The sequence below is a fragment of the Myotis nattereri genome (genome assembly GCF_964212035.1).
Source record: "Myotis nattereri genome assembly, chromosome: 10".
NCBI lineage: Eukaryota > Metazoa > Chordata > Mammalia > Chiroptera > Vespertilionidae > Myotis > Myotis nattereri.
The window spans coordinates 64,884,035-64,910,773 of record NC_138085.1 but is presented as its reverse complement, the minus strand read 5'-3'; the positions used below and the strand labels follow the sequence as shown (position 1 = coordinate 64,910,773).

General features: G+C 47.1%; 1 protein-coding gene and 1 pseudogene across 2 annotated transcripts in view; both read left to right on the top strand.

Moving 5' to 3' along the window:
* The window catches only part of GALM (galactose mutarotase), a 47,313-nt gene extending 21,558 nt beyond the window's left edge, over nucleotides 1-25,755 (top strand). The window contains exons 5-7 of the mRNA XM_081101204.1: nucleotides 21,688-21,829; nucleotides 23,187-23,361; nucleotides 24,467-25,755. Of these exons, the coding sequence (XP_080957330.1) occupies nucleotides 21,688-21,829; nucleotides 23,187-23,361; nucleotides 24,467-24,544 (395 nt within the window). The 3' untranslated portion in view covers nucleotides 24,545-25,755. The remainder of the gene's footprint in view (nucleotides 1-21,687; nucleotides 21,830-23,186; nucleotides 23,362-24,466) is intronic.
* On the top strand, nucleotides 19,343-19,855 carry LOC308526154 (ferritin light chain-like; annotated as a pseudogene). The gene has a single exon. The product of its transcript is annotated as a ferritin light chain-like (transcript).
* Nucleotides 25,756-26,739: the final 984 nt, after the last annotated feature.

The following is a 26,739-nucleotide window of genomic DNA, read 5'->3' as shown; positions in this document are numbered from 1 at the left end:
AGTAGCTAACCTGTGGTCCAGGCACTCTCTAAATAGGGGCCTTCCCTAGTGCGTGTCTGGGAGAGGGGTGAAGTCCAGGCCTCCGTTTTGTTTGTCATCCGTTTTTGTTTTTGTTTTGTTTTGTTTTGTTGTTTTAATCCTCACCCGAGGATATTTTTCCACTGATTTTTAGACAGAGGGAAAGACAGAGAGAAATATCCGTGTGAGAGAAGCACATCGATTGGTTGCCTCCTGCACGAGCTTCGACCAGGGCCCTGGCTGGGAAGGAGCCTGCAACCAAGGTATGTGCCCTTGACCGGAATTGAACCCAGGACCCTTCAGTCTGAAGGCTGACGCTTTATCCACTGAGCCAAACCGGCCAGAGTTCATCCGCTTATTGACCGGATGTTATCACAGAGAAAGGAAAGGCGTACAGAGAAAGAAGCCAAAGCAAGCACATAGGATGAAATCCCCTCATCTTAAATGTATAGCCCCATCGGGACCATCACCCCAGGCAGAGCCCACAGACCTCCGGCGGCCTTGGGCACCTGCTCTGCTCCTGCCTTTTTCCTGTAGGCAGTTTTGGAGGGAATATAAAATATGGGAGACAACAGCCTGTATTATATGGCTTCCTCTGTTGTCCCCTTTCTGTGCTCTGCTCATTATTAAGAGGCTGCCCCTTCCTCAAGCCCGTGGAAATGCCTACGTCAGTGTGGGGGTACGTTAAAGTAATTTAAAGTCACCCCTATTTTCCCCATCAGAAATTTCTGCCACTCTTCAGCCCTGGAGGCTTCCTAATATAGGTGAACAACATCCCCTGTGTTTTGTTAGGCTGCAAGACTCAGCATCTTTGTTTTTCTTCGGGGGGGGGGGGGGGAATGGTTGGAGTAGCAGCATAGAATCCATCAGCTGGCTTCCGAAGCTACTGCTCTGGATGGAATTTTAGGTACCTGGAGTCGACAGTGGTGTTTTGAGCACAAGGTCCTTGCCCTCAGGTGCCTCTCGGCTGTGCTGCGGGTGTGGACAGAAGGCCTCTGTCTGCGAGGCTGAGGGCTCATTTCACCGCAAACCAGAAGCAAGGTTTGCAGCTGAGCTGTCAGGCTGGGTTTGCATGTCGGCAGTTAGTTTAGCTTTGCTTCTTCCAAGCAATTGTTTTCCTTACTTAAAAGCCAATTGCAGGCCATAAAGCATTTGCTCCTGCTTAGGATGGGCACGCACTCTGTTATTGGGCATCTTCAGTGTGTGTGTGTGTGTGTGTGTGTGTGTGTGTCTGTGGTTATTGTCAGGGCTGTCCCTGTAGTTTCCCAGAGCTGGAACTCCTGGAAGCCACGTACCAGGAAGGACAGGTATGTAAAGGTGTCCAGAGAGAGAGCGTGCTCCAGGCCCAGATCCCTGGGCTGCCATGCCAGCAGTTTAGCTTTGGGACCAGAGCCCAGTGCCCTGCCTGTGGCAACAAGGGGAAACTGGTCCCCGGTGCCCTGTTCATACTAAGCTGGCTAACTGTGAGCAGGTGAGAAAATGCAAACTCTGTTTCTCCAGGGACAGATTCATCCCCGGGCGGCAAATATCACATTTCACCCTTTCGCCTTACACAACGGTGAGACTCAGAGGTGATCTGGGCAGCCTGCCCAGCAAGGCATTTCTGATGCAGACAGCACAGCGTGGAGCTAAGCGTGTGTCCTCACGGCAGTTACAGCACGTGGCTTTTTTTTCTCTTTTAATTTTGCTGCTTTTTATTTGCAGACAAGGAATCGAGGAAGAAAAAAATGAATGCTTTGACTAGGTCCTTTGCCTCTTAAAATAACATTAGCAAAAGCCCATCTTATTCTTTTTCTTGAGAAAAGATACCTTTTATTTTTATAAAAATTAACCGAACCCACTCTTTCCCCCAGCCCATCTGTGTCCACTTGCTATTCTTGCTGCTCTGTTTTTGAAAGCTCGTTTTAAAATTACATGAAAGCAACCCCGTTATGACAAAATTAGAATTCTGGTAGGAAAGGCTTACCGTAGGCTGTGGGGAGACACCCAGCAAGCTCTGTGTATTTTATCTCAACCTCTCTGGGTTCAGCGTACAATTCAGTCAGTTTTATAATTACTTCCCTAGGGCAGGTGTGAGTGTCTGCTCTGGAGAAATAACAAATTCCAAAAGTAGACTCCTGGCTCAAAGATGGCACAGATGAAGTTTGTTTTGATCTGTGTCATGTTTTCATCTTTCTGGAGCTTCTAACAGAAAATTTCTTTAGACGTCATATAATTCTAAAATATTGGACATATTTCTTCCAACCTTCCATCAATATGCTACCTCTTTCCTTTTCAATCCCACCTCTTCCCCACCCACCCGATATTGTTAGTCGTCGGGTCCTGCTGATTTTTAACTCCTAAGTATTTCTCAAATCTGCTTCCTCAATATGTATTATTGATTCTATGGCTCCATCTTCACAATCATTGTCCTGGTTTAGGCTCTTCTTGTCCAGGTCAGTGCTTGGCTTATATTATGAGCTTCATAAATTGGGATCAGTGAATGAACAGATGAATCTGGACTATAGCTCTATAATTGGGCGGGGGAGAGGGGTTCTCTTTCAAGCTATCTTCCATCCAGTTACTAAAGTTATCCATCTAAAATGCAGATTTCGCTTTGATACTCTTCAGCTTAAAAAAAAACAACAAAAAAAACACCTTAGATGGCTCCCAAGTCAAATACCAGCTGCCTCCAGACCCATCTCCCACCCTGCCTCACTCACACCCCACCCTGATTTAGAACTGCCCTCCCATCTATAGGGACCACCCAGTATCCCCTTCTTTGATGCATAAACCCCCTACTCTTTCTTTTTTTTTAAAAAAAATCCTGAGAATATAATTTTATTGATTTTAGACAGGGGGAGAGAGAGAGAGAAATGTAAGAGAGAAACATCCATTAGTTGCCTACTGTACCCTCCCCAACCCGGAATCAAACCTGCAACCTTTCGGTGTACAGGACAATGCTCCAACTAACCGAGCTACCCAGCCAGGGCTAAACCCCTGCTCTTTCTTCAAAGCTCATATTTTCTCCTTAGAAATCTTTCCCCCACTTCCTGGGCACAGGAGATTCTTTGTTGCTCGGGGTTTTGTAGTGACAGATGTTTAGAGCTCATCTTGTGCCAGAGCTCCCCTGTCTTCCCCTCCACAAGTCTACCTCAGAATGTCTATCAGGATTTCCTTACGGAGCCAACGTTGGGGCCTCAGGCTTGGTCTCTTTGGCTTGAAGCTAGAAAATCAATCTTCACTAAACACAAAATGAAACCAAGCAATAGCCAGACTGTATAGTCTGCTCCTTCCTTTCCCCCACAGTCAGTCTGTCTCTACTCTTCTCCTTCTTTACATTTGTTTTCAACGTAATACGTCAAAGCAATACTGTGTGATAACAGATTCGTTAAACCTGGGTGCCTGCGAGTCTCGGTTCTGCTACCCACCACCGACGCCCATGGTCAGCCTCATAACCTCACCTGTAAAGTCTCATTAGATGGCGGTTACACGAGTTGAACTCTGAGGTCCCATCAATTTCTGACACTGATTCAAAGACCACATGGAACCTCTAACCTAGATCTTCTCAACCAGGGTTCATACCTGTACGTCTGGGAAGATGATCAAAGAACTTCAAGGGATCCCTGACCGGTTTGGCTCAGGGGAGAGAGCGTCGGCCTGCGGACTGAAGGGTCCTGGGTTCGATCCCGGTCAAGGGCATGTATCTTGGGATTGCAGGCACATCCCCAGTGGGGGGTGTGCAGGAGGCAGCTGATCGATGTTTCTCTCTCATTGATGCTTCTAACTCTCTATCCTTTCCCTTCCTCTCTGTAAAAAATTCAATAAAATATATGTTTAAAAAAAAAAAAAAAAAAGAACCTCAAGGGATTCACGAGTCCCTGAAATTCTGTGTAATTCAGGCCTGGCCGTCAATCCGTGTGAGTTGGTCATATCCCCTAAGTCTACACAGGGGTTTTCGGGCCTTTTACCTCCCTCAAGATAATGATAGTTCATGGTTGTCCTGCTGTGTTATTATACATGAGTGTCATCGTTTTTGAGAATAGCAATAGTTTGCTTTCCTTTTTGTAATCTTCAGGGTGGTTTTTATTTTTTACTTTAATATATTTTTTGTTGATTTCAGGGAGGAAGGAGAGGGAGGGAGTTATAGAAATGTCAATGATGAGAGAATCATTGATCAGCTGCCTCCTGCACACTCCCTACTGGGGTTCGAGCCCATAACCTGGGCATGTACCCTGACTGTGAATCCAATCTGTGACCTCCTGGCTCACACCTGCCAGGCCAGGGTGGTTTTTAAATTTGTTTTGTTGTTGTTAATCACCAATAGATGTTCTAAAGCAGTGTTTCTCAACCTTCTGGCCCTTTACATACAGGGATGGAGCTCATGTGTAGCACAAAGATCAGATCAGACCTTCACCTCCCTTTAATGCAGTGGTTCTCAACCTTCCTAGTGCCATGACCCTTTAATACAGTTCCTCATGTTGTGGTGACCCCCAACCATAGAATTATTTTCATTGCTACTTCATAACTGTAATTTTGCTACTGTTATGAATCATAATGTAAATATCTGATATGCAGGATGGTCTTAGGTGACCCCTGTGAAAGGGTCGTTCGACCGCCAAAGGGGTCGCGACCCACAGGTTGAGAACCGCTGTTCTAAAGAAAGCTGGAAGGCTAGCTAGAGGGGGAAGATGGTGCACCAAGAGGAAAAGTAACTTCCCCCAAGTTCCACCCAGAGGAGCAACAGCAGCCAGCGTTCTTGGTTTGGAGGGCCAGCTTTTCTGTTTCCGCTTGATCAGATGAATGAAATTGCTTTCCAGTATCCACTAGCCCCCAGGTGCCATCAGGATCTCAGGCCTGGCCATCAAGCTGTAGAACAGGGGTGGGAAACCTTTTTTCTGCCAAGGGCCATTTGAATATTTATATTTATATCATTCATGGGCCATACAAAATTATCAACTTAACGATTAGCCTGCTGTATTTGGTCAAACATTTAATTATCTTACCCTTACTGCCTTGGCAGGGCCAGGCCAAATGATTTCTCGAGCCTTATATGGCTAGCGGGCCGGATGTTCCCCACCCCTGCTTCAGAGCGTAGGAGCGGCAGCCAGCCGTGCTGGGTCCTCAGTGTAGGTGGAAAGCCAGGGCGTGGTGTTCTGGTTTTCACTCTTAGCTCTGCACTTCTGCAGATGAGCCCCCGCAGCTCCAGGCCCACTCCCCAGGTTTCTTCTTTTCCCATTCTCCATCACCAGCTCCTATCACGTGCCTCCTGTGTGCCAGGCACAATGCTAGCCCTACGGGAGCAATATTGAGCAAAACAGGTGTGGAGAACACACAGCCATGCACATAGCACAGGTCTTGTCCTCAAAGGAATGAGGCTAGAGTCCAGAAAAGGCTTGACGGTCACTGAAAAGGGCAACTCCTGACGCTGGATCTTACGGCATGTTATTCACCCTGGAGCTGTTTCTTCTCCGGCAGGTCCCTCCTCAACAGTGTTGAGGGAGGTTCAATAAGAAACTCTAAGTACCTCTTCTGGAAGCAGTGATACTCTCCAAGGGAGTGTATTACTGAACCACTCTATAAAAATCCCAAGAAGCGTTTTATGAGGGCCCAGAATAACTCCCAAAGCTCCTGTGCTCCCTGCTAGACACACATCACCGCTGAGAGATTGGTAGACACGAGCCGGCACGGTGGAAATTTGGCAGGAAGCTCAGAAATTAGCACTTGGCCAGGCATTGTGTAATTCCTATGAAAATTTCAGGCTAACTTCAAGTAAATTTGTCAGGAGAGTTATTTGCTAGAGCTCTGACTACCGCCCTTGGAGAGCTGAGGGTTTAACACTCCCTCTGCCCCACCCCGGGTGTGGACAGGGGCTGGCTCTCGTTCAAACCTGGCGCACAGCCATCCGTCCCGTCCTGTCCGTAGAGGTCACCGCATTGTGAAGGGGCCGGGAGTCAACCATGGGCTTTGCACCCTGGGCAGGAAGGCTGACTCAAGCGAGCTCCCAGAGCAGAGTTGCATACAGCTCAGCTAACAGTATAGATCCGTGGTCGGCAAACTGCGGCTCACGAGCCAAATGCGGCTCTTTGGCCCCTTGAGTGTGGCTCTTCCTGAGCCTTAGGAGTACCCTAATTAAGTTAATAACAATGTACCTACCTATATAGTTTAAGTTTAAAAAATTTGGCTCTCAGCCGAAACCGGTTTGGCTCAGTGGACAGAGCGTCGGCCTGCGGACTGGAGGGTCCCGGGTTCGATTCCGGTCAAGGGCATGTACCTGGGTTGCAGGCACTTCCCCAGTGGGGGATGTGCAGGAAGCAGCTGATAGATGTTTCTCTCTCATTGATGTTTCTAACTCTCTTTCTCTCTCCCTTCCTCTCTGTAGAAAATCAATAAAATATATTTTTTTTAAAAAATTGGCTCTCAAAAGAAATTTCAAAAAAAAAAAGAAATTTCAGTCGTTGTACTGTTGATATTTGGCTCTGTTGACTAACGAGTTTGCCGACCACTGGTAGAGCACTTACTGATTGCTTCCTGCTGCCCCAGGCACGGGTCCTAGAAAAAGACTGACCGCTGTCTCTACACTAGAGAAGCTTCTCATGTGCCCAGACCACATTGGTCAGCACAGTGACGGAGATAATGCCCAGAGGACTAAGGAAGCACAGAGACCAGGGGGGAGGCGGCTGGCTCGAGAGCACCCTGAGCTGCAAGAAGCTTCTTCGTATCTGTAAAGATCTAGCAGCAAGGAGAGTGAGAGTGCTAGAGCACAGAATGTGGGGGTGGGGATGCGTTGTCAATCCAAAACGCTAGAGAAGCAGCGGGCAGGGTGGGGTTAGGGTGATACCAGAGACGTGCAGCAGCTAGGGTGCAACATTTAAGGCAGCACTCACGCTCAGGGTTGTGTCCCTGCTGGGTCAGCACCTGAGAGTGAGTGCTGCCTTAAATGTTGCACCCTAGGTCCTCACACTGAAAGCACAAGGGAAATAAATGATCAGAAGAGGCACAGAAGGAGGAAGGGTGACCCGAAGTCTTGGAGAGACCGGCAGCAGCCGTATTCCAGAGAGGTCAGGCCAGGGCGTACGTGGGCTGTAGCGGCTGTTCCTGCTGACCCCATTTCGCAGAGTGCGATGGTTTGATGCCGGCCTGTGACAATTGGACGAGTATCTGAATGTGAGGAGAGTCAATGAGCAGTTCCTAAGGAAGGCAACTTCCTTAAATAACGAATTCCAGGCCCCACCCAGAGATTCCGGTTCATTTGCTATAGAATAGACCCAGGAATCTGCACCTCTAGAAACCACCGGGGTTGACTATGCTTTCAAAATGTTGTGAGAGGAAGGAGAGAAGGTGCCTCCTTACGGTGGAGATGCAGGACCAAGGGAGAGGTTTTTTGGGGGGAGAGGAGCTGATTGAGGGCAAGTACAATGTTTGCCTGAGGGTGCGGAGAAAGCAGGTGGGGGCTGAGACCATGAACGGGCAGTGGCCTCAGTTGGTGCTTCCATGGGTTTTCTCCGGTTTCTCTCAGCCACATGGAGTGAGGAGCCGAGAAGGCGGATTGTGGGATGATCCAAAGTTGGGGTTTTGTCATGTAGAAGAGGCAGCAGGACAGGGTGTAAGGTAAGTCAGTAAGAGTGTCACTAACCAAGTGGCCCAGAGGCAATGGGCTCAGGCAGGCAGCAGAGGACCTGAGGGCCCCGACAGGTGCCATGGCAGGGGCCCTGGAGAACAGGGCCCACTCAGGAGGGGACAGGTCTAAAGGCATGCCCTGCAGGAAGTCTGCAGTCAGACCATGGGCAGCTTTCAAATGGCAGCAAATCCCTGGATGCCCTGTTGATGGGAGTCTAGGATGGAAAAATTCTCTGCGTGAAAATTTTCTTCTGCCCAACCGTGAAGTGTAAAATTACCTTCTTATCTGAAAACACCATGTAACTGGGTTTAGCATACCCTCCCCCACTGCAAGTCAAAGTAAAATCAGAAAATACGCAGTGGAAAGAAAAAGAGAAGAAAACAGCAGCAGCAGAATAAAGCGGCAAACCCCAAAGGCATCGGCAGAGGAAAGGGCAGACCTGCAGCAGAGACGAGCTTTGACACTGTGTGATCTGTGAACATTTACAGAAACGTGACTTCACAAAAAAAACCACGGTGCTTTACTTGCCAACCACTGGAATGGAGTCAAAATCCCCACCCAGGGCGTTGCTTTTAATGATCATTCTCTTGATGTTGTTTCCTAAAATAATAACAGGCATTCTAGAGGCGATTTCACCAAGATGGCTTAATTAGGAGTCACATGAGTACCTGTGCCGTGAGCCCCGTTACCTCTGCTTCCTTGCGCAAATTTGACGGACTGTTCTGAACCTGACTAGATAAAGAGACTTAATTGGAGCAGCTGTGCTGGAAGCACAGCTGGGCCGTCCCCATGGAGACCAGACTCCCGCGCTCTTCCCATCGCCCCAGCGTTCCTCCCCTCCCTTTCTTTCCTGAGATGAACGCACAGCACGCCTGAGCCTGGGTCTCCCTTAGATGATCCCCACATCAGTGCCTTTCACCTGGAATGTGCACACAGATCACTGGGGAACTTGTTCATATGCAGATTCTGGCTCAGTTGGCCTCGGGTGGAGCCTCTGGGTCCACATTTCTAACCACTCCTAGGGGATGTGGTGCTGGGTCCACACTCTGAGTGGCTATTTAAAGCTGTCTAGCCTCTAGTGACTTTGTTGCTTTTTCCTTTTTGGCACCTATTTGTCCCCATTTGCTCCCCTCCCCAGCAACCCTGTGTCCTCCTGCTGCCCCCTTAGCTACCTTTATTTCTCTCCCCCTCCAGGCTGCACACACCTACTCAGTCCTCTCTTATCAAAAGCCATTGTCATTCTACAAAAAGCAGCTCTCAGCCAATGGCCTCTGTAGGTAAGACAAGCTAAAAGTTTGACTTTAAAAAGAAGTAGGAGGCCCTAACTGGTTTGACTCAGTGGATAGAGCGTCTGCCTGTGGACTGAGGGGTCCTGGGTTTGATTCTGGTCAAGGGCACATGCCTGGGTTGCCGGTAGGGGGTGTGAAGGAGACAGCCAATCCATGATTCTCTCTCATCATTGATGTTTCTATCTCTCTCTCCCTCTCCCTTCCTCTCTGAAATCAATAAAAATGTATTTTTAAAAATACATTATTTTTATTTTTTTTATTATTAGTTAAGGTATTACAAATGTGTCCTCATCCCCCCCTCCCATTAACCCCCAACCTCCCCCCCCCTCCCCCCGCCCCCTCACACTCATGCTCCCATCCCCCTGTTGTCCATGTCCATTGGTTTGGCTTATATGCGTGTATACAAATCCTTCGGTTGATCTCTTCCCCTTACCCCCGCCCTCTCCTACTTTCCTTCTGGGGATTGATAGCCTGATCGCTGTTTCTCAGTCTTTGGATCTGTCCCTTTTCATCAGTCTGTGTTGTTCTCTATAATCCACAAATGAGTGAGATCATGTGGTATTTATCTTTCTCTGACTGGCTTATTTCACTTAGCATAATGCTCTCCAGTTCCATCCATGCTGTTGCAAAAGGCAAGAGTTCCTTTTTTTTTTTTTTTACCACAGCATAGTATTCCATTGTGTATATGTACCACAGTTTTCTAATCCACTCATCTGCTGATAGGCACTTAGGCTGTTTCCAAATCTTAGCTATGGTGAATTGTGCTGCTATGAACATAGGGGTGCATAAATCCTTTCTGATTGGTGTTTCTGGTTTCTTGGGAAATATTCCTAGTAGTGGGATCACTGGGTCAAATGGGAGTTCCATTTTTAGTGTTTTGAGGAAACTCCATACTGTTCTCCACAGTGGCTGCACCAGTCTGCGTTCCCACCAGCAGTGCAGAAGGGTTCCTTTTTCTCCACATCCTCTCCAACACTTGTTGTTTGTTGATTTGTTGATGATAGCCAGTCTGACAGGTGTGAGATGATAACACATTGTCGTTTTGATTTGCATCTCTCGTGTAATTAGTGACTTTGAGCATGTTTTCATATGTCTTTCGGCCTTCTGTATGTCCTCTTTCGAAAAGTGTCTATCTAGGTCCGTTGCCCATTTTTTTATTGGATTGTTTATCTTCCTTTTGTTAAGTTTCATGAGATCCCTGTAAATTAAACCCTTATCGGTGGTATCATTGACAAATATGTTCTCCCATGTAGTGGGTCTTCTTGTTTTGTTGATGGTTTCCTTTGCTGTGCAAAAGCTTTTTATTTTGATGTAGTCCCATTTGTTTATTTTCTCTTTAGTTTCCATTGCCCTAGGAGCATTATCAGAGAAGAAATTCCTTCGGCATATGTTTGCGATTTTGCTGCCTGTGGATTCCTCTAGTATTTTTATGGTTTCCCATCTTATGTTTAAGTCTTTTATCCATTTTGAGTTTATTTTTGTGTATGATGTGAGTTGGTGGTCTAGTTTCATCTTTTTGCATGTATCTGTCCAATTTTCCCAACACCATTTATTGAAGAGACTGTCTTGACTCCATTGTATGCTCTTACCTCCTTTGTTGAATATTAATTGGGCATAGTGGTTTGGGTCGATTTCTGGGGTCTCTATTCTACTCCATTGATCTATATGTCTGTTCTTGTGCCAGTACCAAGCTGTTTTAAGAACAGTGGCTTTGTAATACAGTTTGATATCTGGTATTGAGATCCCACCTACTTTGTTCTTTCTCAGGATTTCTGCAGCTATTCAGGGTCTTTTTTTATTCCAGATGAATTTTTGGAACGTTCGTTCTAGATTTGTGAAATATGCCGTTGGTAATTTGATGGGGATTGCATTGAATCTATAGATTGCTTTGGATAGTATGGACATTTTGATGATGTTGATTCTACCAATCCATGAACACGGTAAAGAGAGAGAGGTAGGAGAGAAATAACCAGGTATTACCATGTGTCCCTGAAGACAACAACCTGCTTCGTTGTTTGTCACATGAGCCAATGGCCCTCAGCCCTGGAATGTCACAGCTGGAAAGGATCTTATCTTCTCCAAACCCCATCCACCTGTCCAGTGTTTGAATCCCAGAAATGGGGGGTCTGCCGGCACTCGAGTGCCTCTGGGACGGGAAGCTCACAGTCCATCCTGGGTCAGCAGACCAGAAATGCCTTCCTGACACTGAACTGAAATCTGTCTACTCAGAGCCGAGCCCCACCTGGGCTAGTTCTTGGGTCCCTACGGAGCAGGCTCCAGGCCTTCGAAGGCAGCCATCATGTCACCCCAAGTAATTCCTTCTTCAGGCAGCACACCCACAGGTCCTCGGCTATTCTTATGCCGTGCGTTGGCCATCTGGTCCTTCTCTGATCCCACTCCTGCCTCTCTCTGCCTGTGATGCCTGTACTGAAAAAAGTAACCGAACACCGTCTCCACCTCATTTCACCCTACATGACTCCCATCGAACTCACTGCCAACCACATCCTCATTTTCACACATGCTGGGGCCCAGCCACATCTCCCCCGTCAGTAATCACTGTAGTGATTAGACTGAGCATTTATGAGAGTTAATATAGCAGGATGGTGAAGAGCCCAAGCTCTGGAACCAGGCTGGGTGTGAAGCGCTCTACACGCACCATCTAATCGCTAGCGATCACCATCGTCACCACCATCATGAACGACCATCGCCATCATCGCTGTGCTAAGCTCTTCCCCTCCATTCACTGTTTTAATCCTCATGACAACTTCATGAGGTGGGGGCTCTGTTATCCCGGTTTGATAAGTGAGAAGTAGGTGTTATGCTTCAGTCATGCCTCAGTTGAAGAAACAGACATGTGGAGAGGTCGGGTAACCTGCACAAAGTTACACAGGTGATTGGTGGGGCCAAGTTTCCCTAAGTCCAATGTCTGTGCTGGTATCCCCCTCAGCTCCAGTCCACACTCAGCTGCACTGCTGAGTACTTCCTACAGGCGGGGCGGGGCGCTGGACATGCCTTAGCTGATTTAATTTGCATCATCCCATGAGGTGGACACTCTTGTCATCCCCATTGGCAGATGAGGAAAGCAAGGTTCAGAGAGGCTGAGCAACCTCCACAAATTTTCCCAGCAAGGAAAGCCAGGCTTTATATCCACCCAGGCCTGCCTGGCTCTAAAACCCATTCTAATATTGAGTTTGACTGCCAAACAGGCGAGCAGGGTGCCCTGGGAGGCTGATGGCAGTAATTGGTGATCATGACTCCTGATATCCACTGCGACGCAGGGGGGCACAGTTTGCCTAATCAGCCCCATTTTCTGAGCTGTCATTAGGGGCAATTTCCACTTTCTCTGATGCTTCATTTTCCTGCAGTTTCTGAAAGCTGCTGATTTGCTCAGATTAAGACAAGCTTCTGTGCCTTTCACATGGCAGCTTTTTGTACGAGCTGCTAGAAGGAGGAGGCATCATAAACAGGAGACCTTGATGTGTTATGCAAAGCCTTTGCTGCGTTGCAATAGGAAGGGCCTGCCAGTAGACTCCCAGACTGCATTTCTTCACCAAATGCCTGAGCTTATGTGACTGTATCATTGCAAATGTACATTTCAGCATCAGGTCACGAGAGGGCAACGCGTCTGGTGGTGAGCAGCAATACAGGCAGAACATATCCCCCAGCCTGCAGATCGGCGATTCTCAACCAGGCACACATTGGCTGGGCTTCAGAGGGCCTGGAAACATTCTGTATGTGTGTATGCATTTCCTGGAGAACCCATAACTTTTATAATATGCTCAGAGAAGTCCATGACTCAAAAAAAACCCAAAACCCCCAGTTTAAAATTCATTGCTCCAGATTTTAAAAGCACTAAGAAGCTTCAAAAAACAAATCACCTGAATTCCTTTTTAATGAAAATGCCAGTGTCCCTTAGAGGTGCAGGAATGCACCTTTCTTTTTCATGAATGCTTTATGCTCTGTATTTCTGGAGTGTGTGTGTGTGTGTGTGTGTGTGTGTGTGTGTGTGTGTGTGTATGAGAGAGAGAGAGAGAGAGAAAGAGAGGAAGAGAGAGAGAGAGAGAGAGAGAGAGAGAGAGAGAGAGAGGAAGAGAGAGAGAGAGAGAGAGAGAGAGAGAGAGAGAGAGAGAGAGAGAGGGAGAAATGTGCCAGCTTAGATATAGGACCTCCTTCATAGCATTCTCTCAAGTAAACCTCACCGTATCTGTATTAGGTAGATACCAATATTAACTCCATTATATAAATGGGGAAATTGGATCTTACCGAGGCATACAAACTTACCCAAGGTCAGTTAGTAAGTCTATCTAAATTCTAATATGTCATACCTAGATTTGTAAAATATAGGATAAATCATGGAAAAAATTTTAACAATATACTTAATATTTTTTAACATTGCCTTTTTAAGGGAGAAAAAATTATTGGAGAAATTTTTCTAGAAGTCTTTGCTAGATTTTCCTCCCCCTCTTTTTTTCTTTTCCCTTTTCCCAAAATAATGTGTAATTGTTACGATAAATAGGACGTGCCGTGCTGAGGTCTGTGGGGCAGGACTGTGCTGTTATTCCAGCGACGGTGTTACTGGGCTGTGTGAAAATGAGAGAGAAAGGGACCTGCCAGGAAGGAAGGGCTAAAACGAGCGACCGTGGAGATGCAGCGACCCTTGCAGTGACCATCTGTTCGTCTTCTCAGAGCGTCAGCCGCGAGGCCACCAGGCAGAGATAAAAGCTCTTTCAGATGATGGGAAATTAAAAGCTTTGAATTAAAATTCACCCCAGGCGGATTTTTCTGTCAGACGCTGAGAAAGTGTTCATGCTCAGCTGTTACAAAAAAAACCATTTCGCCGACTTAGTTATTTGATCAGGAATCCACAAGAATTAATTCACCTTCTATTCTGTTTCTTCAGTCTTTTGCCCAAAAAAATAAGTCAGAGCTGGGAGTCCATGGAATAGGTGTAATATAAATGTGCCTTGCCTGTGCCCCAAATACAACTTCCCAGGTGGCAGGAGTCCATTCCTGTGGCTTGTCCAGTTAGCCAACCCGCCTCCCCTTCAAGAGTAGGCTCCTGCCCCCAGGCTGCCTTAGGGGCTGCTTCTCTCTGCTCCCCCAGGCCTCTGAGTGCCACTCGCAATTGCCTTTGTCACACTCTCCTGTAAGTTTTTATATTTTGTGTGTCTCTTTGACCAGATTCTAGACTCCCTGAGGTTAGTTTCATGCCTGGTACATAAAAGATGCTCAAAAATGAATAACCTGGCCCTAGCTGGTTTGGCTCAGTGGATAGAGCCTAAGGCCTGTGGACTGAAGGGTCCCGGGTTCAATTCCAGTCAAGGGCACATGCCCAGGTTGTGGGCTTGATCCCCAGTAGGGGCATGCAAGAGGCAGCCGATCAATAATTCTCTCTCATCGTTGATGTTTCTAACTCTCCCTTCTTCTCTGAAATCAATAAAATATCCTATATAATAAAAGGCTAATATGCAAATTGTCCCCTCAACCAGGAGTTCAACTAGAGTTCGAACAGGGGGCAGGGCTGGCAGGCCAACCACCTGTGGTCCTTCCCCGCAACCAGTCTGGTCCAATGGGCCCTGATCGGGGCGGGCCAGCCGGACCCCACCCGTGCACAAATTTGTGCACCAGACCTCTAGCATGTGTGTGTGTGTGTGTGTGTGTGTGTGTATCACACTATATTGTTTTAAAAAATGAGTAACCTAAAATATTTGTATTTCTTTTTTCCCTATCCAAAAGTAATTGCAAGGATTAGTGTCCCTAAGGTAGAATTATTTAAAATCACTTCTATGTTAAAGGAGGGGGGGAGGAAGGGGTATGTTAACCTCCCACCAGGACTTGTCAAGTAAGTGCCAAGAAGTAATTAACACCCAAAGGCAGTATACTAGTTATCTATTGCTATTTGATAAATTATTTCACACTTCATTTAATATCTTTGTTTCTTGGGTCAGGGATTTAGATAGCACATTATCTTTCCTCTGCGTATGATGCCAAGGGCCTCTGTTGGAAGTTCAGAACCGGGGGCTGGAATCATCAGGAGGCTCGTCCACGCACCTGTCTGGCAGTCAGTGCTATCTGTTGGTTGGGGACTTTGCTGGGGCTGTCGGCCAGAACACCCCACACATGGCCTTGTGATGTGACTTGAGCTTCCTGAGGACATGGCAGCTGGGCTCCTGACAGACAGAGACCCAGGCCAAGGTCATTCTGGTTTTGGAACCCGGCCTCAGAAATCGCAGCATCACTGCGCCACATTCTATTGGTCGAAGCAATTGTAAAGTTCCATCTAAGTTTAAGGGAGGGAATGGAGGCTTCACACCTCAGGGAAGGGGTGTCAACATAAGAGAGCATGTAGGATGGAATATATACTGTGTGGCCATCTTTTAAAAATGCCATCTGCCATAAGCAGTCATTGGGAAAAGGCCAAATTCCTCATAATAGAACGTGTGCAAGAATCCCTTATGGAGATAAGAGGTGGATTTCACGGAGGCGGTGGGCTTCTCCTTTACTCCCAGAGGACAGGCAATTCTATCTCTGCCAGAAGTGCAAACAGAAAGCGGATCTAATGCCTCTTTGCTGAGGTCATCCATAGACCCCACTCCCAGTCATTCTCGTTCCTCGCTCATGTCACCCCAACACCGCTCTTGTCATAATTCTTTTTTTTTTTTTTTAACACTGCCTAAGTCTATATAACAGCTCATCTCATAGAGGAGAGCACCGGAATAGGTTGAACTTTGTGGCTATAGCAAGCTCAAATTGTGTCAGACCGTGTCGATCATCTGCCACAGAGTGTTGCTTGCAATAATAATTATTTCATTATCCATATTGATGATACCCTGACTTCTCAGCTTCTTCACATCCTCTCTTCCAATGATCTTATCCTCCACCTCCACCCTTCTCAGCTGCTCACTCTTATGGTCATAATTGCAGCCTTCCATGATCACCATTTAAGATGTCTGCCAGCTCCAATAATTATGATGCTACAAGTACTTCTATAATCTCTGATCTTACCACCTTTTCACGGGCCCTCACTTCCTCATGACCTCACTCCCCCCAGATTAGGTCAGAAGTCCATCGTTAGAATTGTCCCTTGGCATCCGCGCTCAGCTCCCTTGCACCCTCCCTCTTCTTTGTATTCTCCTAACAGAACTCAGCTCTGGCTAAGACCCCCCATCCCCCTGCCCCACCCTCCACCGATGCCAATAGGCAGCTACTGGTCTCACTCTAAATCCCTGACAGTAACCTCAGTTGGGTCCGTAGTGGTGCCCACAGTCAGAAATGCGGCCTCAGGGGGCGCCTGTGCCCCAGAGCTGTAACCTGCACCTTCGGGCCGGAGCCCACCATCTGCTAGGCATTGCTGTCAGGCTCCAGTGCACACCCGGCCAACCTGCAGAAGGGTCCTCTTCAGAAAACTGCTCCTCTCTGCCAACACCTCAGCTTCCTGGCGGCTTCCAAACCAAAGTCTAGTGATGTGACTCCTCTACAAGGGCACCCTCTCCATTTCCGCTGCGTTTTCTCGACACTCAGCGCTGCTGAGAGAGCTATTTTGACATCTCCTTCTATTCTTAGCATCAAAGCACAAAGTTAGAACTGCACATTCGTGAGAAAAACCAAGAACACTTGGGGGTGGGGGTGGGGGGTGGAAGGGGCTCTAACCAAGCCACTCCAGGGTGCGGTGGAAAGCACTTGAGAAGGGGCCTGGAGACTTTGACACTGTGGGGATGTGTCACCCTGGGCAAGTCCCTTTAGCTGTCTGGATCCCAGCCTCCTCATCGGTAAAGTGAAGGGACTAGATGAGGTCATTCCTAAGGTTCTTTCTAGATCTTTCATTCTGACTTTGTCACAGGATAGGACACCATTCACAGTTACCCCCGTTTTCTCATTGTCATCATCAGTTTTTCCATCCAGAAAGAGTCTGCTTCTTGCCCGGAGGGTACAAAGATAAATACGGCCCCACCCTGGCGCTATAGGAACTCACATACCTTTTAGAGCAGCGGTTCTCAACCTGTGGGTCGCGACCGATTTGGGGGTCGAACGACCCTTTCACAGGGGTTGCCTAAGACCATCGGAAAACACATGTATAATTACATATTGCTTTGTGATGAATCACTATGCTTTATGTTCAATTTGTAACAATGAAATTGGGAGTCACCACAACATGAGGAACTGTATTAAAGGGTCTCGGCATTAGAAAGGTTGAGAACCACTGTTTTAGACAAACAGCTTGACATAATCCTATAAATATTCCATAATGTGATGAATGTTTGGGGGAATATATGTTTAAAGTGTGATGGGAACAAAGTAGAAAAGAGGATTAGTTCTCACTGTGGAGGTTGCAGTACTTCACAGAGGAAATGGCATTGAAGAATATTCCTTTTTTAAATATATTTTTATTGATTTCAGAGAGGAAGGGAGAGGGATAGAGAGAAACATCAATGATGAGAGAGAATCATTGACTGGCTGCCTCCTGCACGCCCCCTACTGGGGAGGAATCGAGCCCGCAACCCTGGCCTGTGCCCTTGGCCAGAATCGAACCTGGGACCCTTCAGTCCACAGACTGATGCTCTATCCACTGAGCCAAACCGGCTAGGGCAAGAATATTCTTAAATGATCCTGTGGACTGTGCCAGAGTGTGGTGGGTGTGGGGGGCACAGAACGGACATTCCGGTTATGAGAAAGGACCCAAAGACAGGGTGAATCTGGGAACAAATTCCAAATTTTCTATGTGCCCAACCACTAGGCACATGAGGGGGTGTATGAGGGCATGAGGCTGGAAAAGACAGATTGGAACCTTTTTTTTTCATGTTTTCTTTTCATTTTAGCAAAACCTCACTTTAGAATTATCCCAAGTTTCTCATTTTTAAAATCAGGGCTTCTTTGCCATTACATGGTCGAATATTTCCATGTAACATGTAAGGCTACAAATAATAGCAGCTTCATTTTACAGAGAGGAAAGTAAAATAAATACTGATTTGTAGATTGCTCAAGATCAGGCAAACAGACTGGAAATTCGCCCTTGGGTCCTTATGTCATGAAAACTGCATGACTTTCTTTTTTCCAAGTCAAGAGAAATAAGTAATCTTGACTGACCTAGCCAAATCACTGTCTAGGGCTGTCATAAGGGTTAGATTTTGAGACAAGTATAGCTTTAGGGAAGAACTAAATATTGTGAATACCATATAAGGGAAGAAAGCATAACATAAATTTCCACTTAGCATATGGATGGGTAACCTTAAAATCTGCTGAGCCCATGAGAACAGCTGCTTCTTTTTCCCATTCTAATTGGTTCATAAGGAAACAGTTGCCTTTTTTTAAAGTCACTTTGGGAGATGGTTGGTCACCCAGACTTCACAGAACAATAGCACCTGGAGCCGGGGGGAGGGGTGTCACTGCCAAGATTTGGCCTTTGGCCTTACAAATCCAAAAAGTTCAACTATTCATTCTCCCAGAACAGATCAGGGGTTAGAGGGCTGAATCTGAACTCAAATGAGGTCGATGTTTGTTTTATAAACAAAGCTCTTTCTATCGTGTCTCTAGCACCATCTGCTGGGAAAGAAAAGCGCCCTTGGTAAGAATACTCAAAGTTAAACCATCAGAAACCCTACTGGGCAAAGAGGAGAAGGGGGAGGGGGACGAAGGCGTCGCTAGGCAGAGTCTAAGAAACAACATTAATTTATTACATTGAAGTTACTTATAGATGTAAAACAAAAATACACACCTTCTAACTGATCAGAAACACACACAAACCAATCATATGTAAAAGACTTTTTTTAAGTAATAACTAGAATTCATAAACACAGAAAGCATGCCACAAAATATAAGGATAGAACAAAGAACATTTAGAACACGTATGTGTCATGTTAATGCCATGGAATGCCCCGTTAAACACAGTCTCAGAGATGGACTCCCAAAGCAAAACCCAGCGGAAGGCCGTGTACAAACCGAGTGACTCAGGAAGGTTGAAATATGAGACTTCAGGAGCACACCAATCACCTGAAGGCCGAAGTAGCAGGGTCTCCCTCTTACCAGTACAGGCTGGTTTCAGGACAGAGAGCGTCAAATTACATAAAAGAGGACATCTTGTAATGATAAAGGATGCAACTCACAATGAAGGTTCACACAGAAATGAGCACATCTAAGCCCGTAAAGGAAACCTGAGGCACTGTCACAAAACATAACTAATACAGCCAATATTGACCTAGAAATGTGTTCACTCTTAATAATTCCTGGATCAAAAAGGAAATCAGCCAGTGCCCTCGGCGCTCCCGGATCTGTCTCTTGCTTCAACTGTGTGTGGACAGAACAGACCCAGGGACGCCCCTTCTTCCAGCCTCCGACCACCCTCCAGTGTCTCATCCAGACACCACCTTTGGAACCACCTCTGGGACCAGCCAACACACTGGTTTCTTTTTCTACCTCAACTCCTTATTGCCCACCAACCATGAGCTCCCAAATTCGTCAGCATGATTCCACCGAGGTGGAGGCTGCGGTCAACCACCTGGCCAACCTGCACCTGCGGGCCTCCCACACCTACCTCTCTCTGGCTTCTATTCAACCAGGACGATGTGGCCGTGGAGGGCGTGGGTCTCGAAGAATTTGCAGCGAAGAAGCGCGAGGGCGCTGAGCGTCTCTTAAAGATGCAAAACCAGCGCGGTGGCCACATTCTCCTCCAGGTCCTGCTGAAGCCTTCCCAAGATGAGTGGGCTAAACTCAGGGCGCATGGAAGCCGCCCTGGCCTTGGAGAGGAGCCTGAACCAGGCCCTCCTGGGGCTGCAGGCCCTGGTTCTACCCGCAGACCCTCAGCTCTCTGACCTCCTGCAGAACCACTTCCTGGGTGAGGAGGTGAAACTCATCAGGAAGACGGGCGACACCTGACTCACCTCCGCAGGCTGCCGGCCCCCAGGCTGGGCTGGGCGAGTATCTCTTCTACAGGCTCACCCTCAGGCACGACTAGGAGCCTGTGGAGCCCAGAGGCCTTTGAGGGGCCCCTTTGCATCCCCGAGTGTCTGGCTTTTACCTGAGCCTCTCCCCGAAACCCCTAAACATTTTTTAACCACCCTGAAGACCACTCCCAGGTATTGAACCAATGTAAACAATAAAGTTTTTAGCAGGAAAAAAAAAAAAGGAAATCAAACTCCAAAACTAGGAATATATAGAAAATAACTAAACAATGTAAGTATATTATATATAATGTAAATATATACATATATATTGTATTCATACATGGAAATATTATAATATACATAATATTATAATTCTATATCATGGAAACGCCCTATCACCCGTATTCAAGCTGTTTCCTCCACATCTTCAACCTCCCTCACCCATTCAACCTAATATGATTCCAGCTCAAGCTTCTGCTCAATCCTTGTCATTTCTTCCATGAAATCTCCCAGTCCGCCACCCCTACGCCCACCCCACTGCCTGTCTTCTCTCTTACCGCTGGGCCGTTCGCGTTAGGAAGGGACTGAAAGGTGACAGAGCAAAATGGCACTGTTTTCAGAACAATGTCCCTTTAACCTCTACTTGAAATCACTCATGAAATAATCCTAATTTCTCCTTTTTGCCCTCAAATCCCTGATTACTTGTTCATTTTTTTACGTTTTATCCACTTTAAGATGCCATCAATTGTAAAATTCATTATTTCATATCCCATGAAGAAAGGAAAACCTGCCAGTTAAACCATAACATGATTTCAGAGGTTTTAAACTGTGAAGATGAGTGTCTTAAATTAACGAAATGCAGTGTGTCAGTATCATAGGTGGCTGTTTGATAATGTCAAATTATGTGGGTGGTTCCTCATGTTACATGAGCAGTTTGGACCAGGTGAGCTCTGAGAAACCCTTTGGGTCCAACACCCTTCAGTTCTGTAACACCAGAGGGATGCTCTTGGCGGGGCACTGGCTGTGGTGACCACCACGGCAGGGCTCCTGTCCATGCTCCTTCTGTGTTTTGCCCTTTAAGAGTTGAGGGGCCCCACACTGCAGTGTCCCCACCTCAGAACTGAGTCCCCACCCACATCATTGTGAAGAGGCCTCAAGATGTCCCACTTCAAGACAAGCACAGATGTACTGCTCTTAGAGCTTGAGGAGCCTGGCTTACACACACTGCCTTGCGGACTGTAACTCCTCCAGGAATCATGCCTGGAGACACAAAGCTTGCCTTCAGATTGACTCTAAAATTGGCAAATAGTAGAGTGGCCGTGCGTCCTTGCCCTGGACTGTCCCAGTGAACTCATTTGTCCCTGTGTTGTTATTAACAGCCCCGCTTCAGCTTAGAGTGTGTCTACGGGGAAGTGATTGGGAAGGGGGTTGCCAGTGTCTTTTGGCCAATAATGGCCCCACGTGGGTTGCGAATCCCTCCTCTCAGGGACATTGTTGGTGTCCGGTTAGCCACTCCAGGAGCTAATGCTTGGTTATGAGCCCTGGGATAGTTCAGCACTAAAGTGAGAAATGCCATCAAAGTGATTGACGCCATGGTTAGGACAACCATCACCCCTTATCCAACTGAGCCCATAATGGAAATTATGCATCTCCTCATGGTTTTTATTTCTTTCACATGTGAATGATTCTGAATGTTATGACCACTGCCTTTGCAATCCGTAGCATCTTACAATTTTTTTTAAAAAAATCGAAAAATTCATTCTCCTTTGTAGGATCTGGACTCCCATCTCCTTTACAAATCGAAATGAAGGCAGAGAGGGTGGGACCTGTGGGCCTTTAGGACACCGGGCATGAAGATTTGGGTTGGGCACTTATCCCCCCTTTCCCTGCCTCTTCCCACCAGGAGAAGTTGCTCCAGTGCAAGGAACCGCATTTGACCTGAGGAAGCCAGTGGCGCTTGGAAAACACCTGCAGGAGTTCCACGTCGGTGGCTTTGACCACAATTTCTGTCTGAAGGGCTCCAAGGAAAAGCACTTTTGTGCTCGGTAGGTACGCTCCACTTCCTGCCGCTGCAGGGAAGAGGAGATAGCAACCCCTATTTGGGGAGCTTTTCCTCTGGCCACACCAATGCCATTTACTACGCTACAGGGACCAAATACCACATCCCATGTCTTTTCAAAGCTTACATTCCACAGGTGAGCTCTGCAGAATTTTCCCGCCCCCTCCCCCCTCCCACATGCCATGATCCCTGCCCCTGCCCAGTGTCCCCTCTCTCTCTGCTCCCACTCTCCAGCTCCGCCTGTTCTTCAAGGCCCAGTTTTTCTTAGAAGCCCTCATTCCTCCTGACTGAAGCCCCTTCTGCCTTCCCTGAACCCCCAGAGCCCTCCGTGCTCCCTTGACTTGTGATTTTGCTCTGCGCACGTCCATGCAAGGTTGGAGGCCACACTTCTCGTCAGCCCCAGAGGCAGTGTGCACACACCCTCCTCACTAACCCCAGCCCCGGCTGCCACCTCAGCTTTGCGAATCCCTGCCTCTGCCTCGTGCCATGCTTGCCACTAGCAAATGGCCCTGAGTGTTTGTAGAATGATTTTCAGTATGAGAAGATGATCCAAACTCTAAGAAGAAAGAGAACTTAAAAAGCCTGCTTTCCCAGGGCGTCCCGGCCCCAGGTCCCGGCTGTGTTCTTGCAGCTCAAGCCTGCTTTTCTCCTCTGGGCCTACTGCTCGCCCCTCCCGCCCTGCCCTCCCCCAGGAGACGCTGCCTTCTCTCCAAAGCGCCTCTTCCCCACACGCTTTCCCTGGGCCTTCCTGGCTGACTACACCTGGGGGCATGTTTTCTTCTCAGAGAGACTGTGAGGCCCAGGCTTTCTTGACAGAGACCTCTGTAGAGGCCTGGTTTGGAAACAAAAGAAAACAGTGACGTTGCAGAAACCCCAGCAGATGTTGTGGGGAGAGCGGACTAAAGAGCACAGCCCGCTCTGGGCCCAGGGAGGAAAGCGTGTCTTTCAAAAAAACAGCTGGTTGTTTCGCTCCAGCTCTTTATGAGAAAGAATCCCAGCCCCTCCAGGACCCTAAAACCCTAAAATTGCCTCTCTCCAATCTGGCTGCCCCCAACACACACACACACACACACACACACACACACACACACGCACACCCCTGGCTGGGGGGAGTCTGTTTTGTCCTTCCCCAGAGAAACCAAAATCAGAGTGAAAAGTTGCTATTGAGGATCCTCAAAACCACCTGCTAAGGGCTCACCTCGGAGGCTGTGGGAATTTCCCATGATGCTGTTCCTCCCCGTCTCCTCCATATATCTTGTCCGGGCTCTGTGGCGGGGTCCGATCCCTGTCTCAAAGCTGCTTTCCCAGCTTCTGCCTGTCCCCATATGTGGCTTTATCCCCAGGGTCCATCATGCTGGAAGCGGGCGGGTCCTGGAAGTGCACACCACCCAGCCCGGGGTCCAGTTTTACACGGGCAACTTCCTGGACGGCACACTGAAGGGCAAGAGTGGAGCAGTCTATCCCAAGCACTCTGGTTTCTGCCTCGAGACCCAGAACTGGCCCGATGCCGTCAATCAGGTAAAGCTACAGGCGGGCCTGTTAGAGGGGTGGTGTGTCCAAGGTCACACTGAAGGACAGAGGTCATGACTCAGGTCTGTGTGAGTCACACGTCCATGTGTGTTATCTTCTCCAAGTCATGATCAACACAGGAAACACTTAGCCAAATTACTAGCATGGCATTTACATGTTTTTTAAAATATCTCTTATTTTGTACCTTCAAAGCCTTTATTCAGGTGATTGTTTCTCATCAATACCTACGCATTTTCTACAACCACACTTTTAAGGCAATCCCTCATGTCTTCTCTTCCTATTTGCTTCCTCATAACTTTTTCCAGCTATTTCCTGGAGTAATGAATGCTTTGCAAAGTGTCTGCTTATGATAAGACGCATGTAGCTTGCACCAGAGTATAAAGCCACACACTGCTTCCTTCAAGAAAGTCTTGCTACTACAAAGTGTGCTTAGTGATGTAGTTGATTTTCATTCTGGCTCGAATTCTTTTTTTTTTTTTTAATATATTTTATTGATTTTTTTTTTTTTTATAGAGAGGAAGGGAGAGGGATAGAGAGTTAGAGACATCAATGAGAAACATCGATCAGCTGCCTCCTGCACACTCCCTACTGGGTATGTGCCCGCAACCAGGGTACATGCCCTTGACGGGAATCGAACCTGGGACCCTTGAGTCCACAGGCCAGCGCTCTATCCACTGAGCCAAACCGGTTAGGGCTTGGCTCAAATTCTTTATCTCATGGGAAACCAATAATAAATAGTTCTTTTTTGTAAGTATGTTTTTTATTGAATATATATATATATATATATATATATATATATATATATATTTTAATTGATTTCAAAGAGAAAGGGAGAGGGAGAAAGAGATAGAAACATCAATGATAGAGAATCATCGATCAGCTGCCTCCTGCATGCCCCACACAGGGGATCGAGCCTGCAACCTAGGCATGTGCTCTGACCAGAAATTGAACTGTGACCTCCTGGTTCTTAGGTTGACACTCAACCACTGAGCCACGCCAGCCGGACAACCATGAACAGTCTTATATTGCCGTATGGACTGGGTAAGGGTGCAGCCTGGGCTGGCAAGGTGTAACCTGTGTTTTCCCTCTACAGCCCCACTTCCCGCCTGTGCTGCTGCGGCCTGGTGAGGAGTATGACCACACCACTTGGTTCAGGTTTTCTGTGGCCTAAGGAAGTGTGAAGACATGACCTGCTCCAGGGCCAGGCTGGGAGCCCTTCAGCAGCCTGTCTCCTATTCAGAGATGAGATGAAGATCAGAGGCTTTAAAAGTGATCCTGTGAATTAAAATCATACAAATGGAAGCTGTCATGACAACCACTCTGAATAATGATCTTTCCAGTGATTGGCTCTAATAATCAGCTCTATTCTCTGTGTAGTGAAGAGAACCCAACCCCCAAGCATCCCCCAAGCCCTAACCCCAGCCCAGACCCCATGCTGTTGGCTCCATCTCTCCCCCTGCCTTCCTTTTCTACTTTCCACCCCTGCTTTCTTTGAGCCGACACTCATTCCTTCTTTTTCTTCCTCCTCTACCTCAAACCACCTTGCCCTTGAGCATCACTTTGGCGTTCTCAGAGGCCACATTAGTTCACTCAACATGCTGGCAGATGGACCTCTGCCCTGAGTAGATGATTGACAAGTGAGGGAGCTGAGGCTTAAAGAAGCTAAATGAACCACCTGAGGGCCCACAGCCAGGAACAATGTGCCAGGACTTGAGGTCAGTCATGTGAATCCAAGTCCCCTTCTTTGCTCCTCTTCTATCTGCCAGAGCATTCCACCGCCCATGGGCAAAGCGGGGTCTGACCTTTATCTCTTAGAGCCAGCCTTGCTTCCCAGGTTCACTTTTATAAAAAGCATTATCCTGTGTGATTAACTGTCTCCCTGCCTTGGACGTGGTGTGACTTAAAGTACAGTAAAGAACCTGTAATTTTGATTCTCTGCCGTTGATGTTAACTGAGAAAGCCCAGCCACCGTATGGACGAAAGGAAACAGAGTCAGGAGCTATGTCCATGTGAGGACGGCCTTGCCTGAGGACCGCACATGGCACCTGGAACAGATGTTCTATGATGTAGATGAGGCTGGGGCTCCCTCTTTTTCTGAAGAGTTGAGTCATCTGTGATGGGTAGGGGCTGATGGTTTTACAAGAAATGTACCTTTTAAATACTAGCAACCAGTTGAAATTTTAAAAAGCTCTACACCGCCCAGCCGGTGTGGCTCAGTGGTTGAGTGTCGTCCTACGAACCAGGCCAGGGTTCGATTCCCCGTCAGGGCATATGCCCAGGTTGTGGGCTTGATCCTCGGTGTGGGCCATGCAGGAGGCAGCCAATCAATGATTTCTATCATTATTGATGTTTCTATCTCTTTCTCCCCTCTCCCTTCCTCTGAAATAATAAAAAAAAAGTTTAATAAATAAAAATAAAAAGTCCTGCACTTTCAAAGACTTCAGAGTTTCTTCACTTACCTTCAAATCGTACATGGACCAAGTCTATGGTGTGTTCTTATGCTCTCCAATACGACCCCCGCATCTTCCTAGAGGAAAGCTACCTAACTGGCAGCCTATTGAGCTTCCCATACTTCCCCTTTCTTAGCAACCACAATAAACCAAAGAGAGTGTTTATTTTTTAGTTCACTTCAGCATAGATTTTCTGAGTACCTATTTGCACACAGTTCTCTACTGAGTCTTTTAAGGGAAGTAGGAGGTGATGTCTAAGATGTAGTATGTTCCCTCAGGGATATCACTGTCTCTGGGAGAGAAAAGACCAAAAGCAATTTGATGATGTAGAATTGCACTGACACGGCTGGGAGCCCTGAACTAACACTAACCTTGCTTCTGGCATCTACTACATGGGCAGGCAATCTCATTTCACTTGGCCTCTGTTTCCTCACTTGCAAGGCAAAGCACTTTGCTTTTCTCTGTTCTGAAAATAGAATGGTTTTTACCATAAGCCTAGCCTAGAGTAGCCCAAATAAGGATATTCAACTTTAGAGCATCTGAAAGAAGTTACTGGTATTTTAATTGTGTTTATGAAAGCCAATAAAGACGCAAAGTTTGATTGTCAAGCCGTAAGTCCGATGAAAGTAAAATTTTAGAGAAATTAATCTTTTGTGGTGGCAACCAATCTATTCTTTTTCGTGAAACACACACATAAAAGAGAACTTTAATGTGCCTGAGGAAAGACACTACATAGTTATGAGGCATGTTGAGTATGGCACGTGAGCATAATTGTATTTTATGATGAAATCGTTGAAGGTGTCAGCAAGAAACAATTTTACAATCTAACAACTGGACACTTCGCTCATAAGAAGCGGTGAGAACTAACATGGCATTTGACATGAAAAACATCATGTAACTACAGCATGAAAGCCTT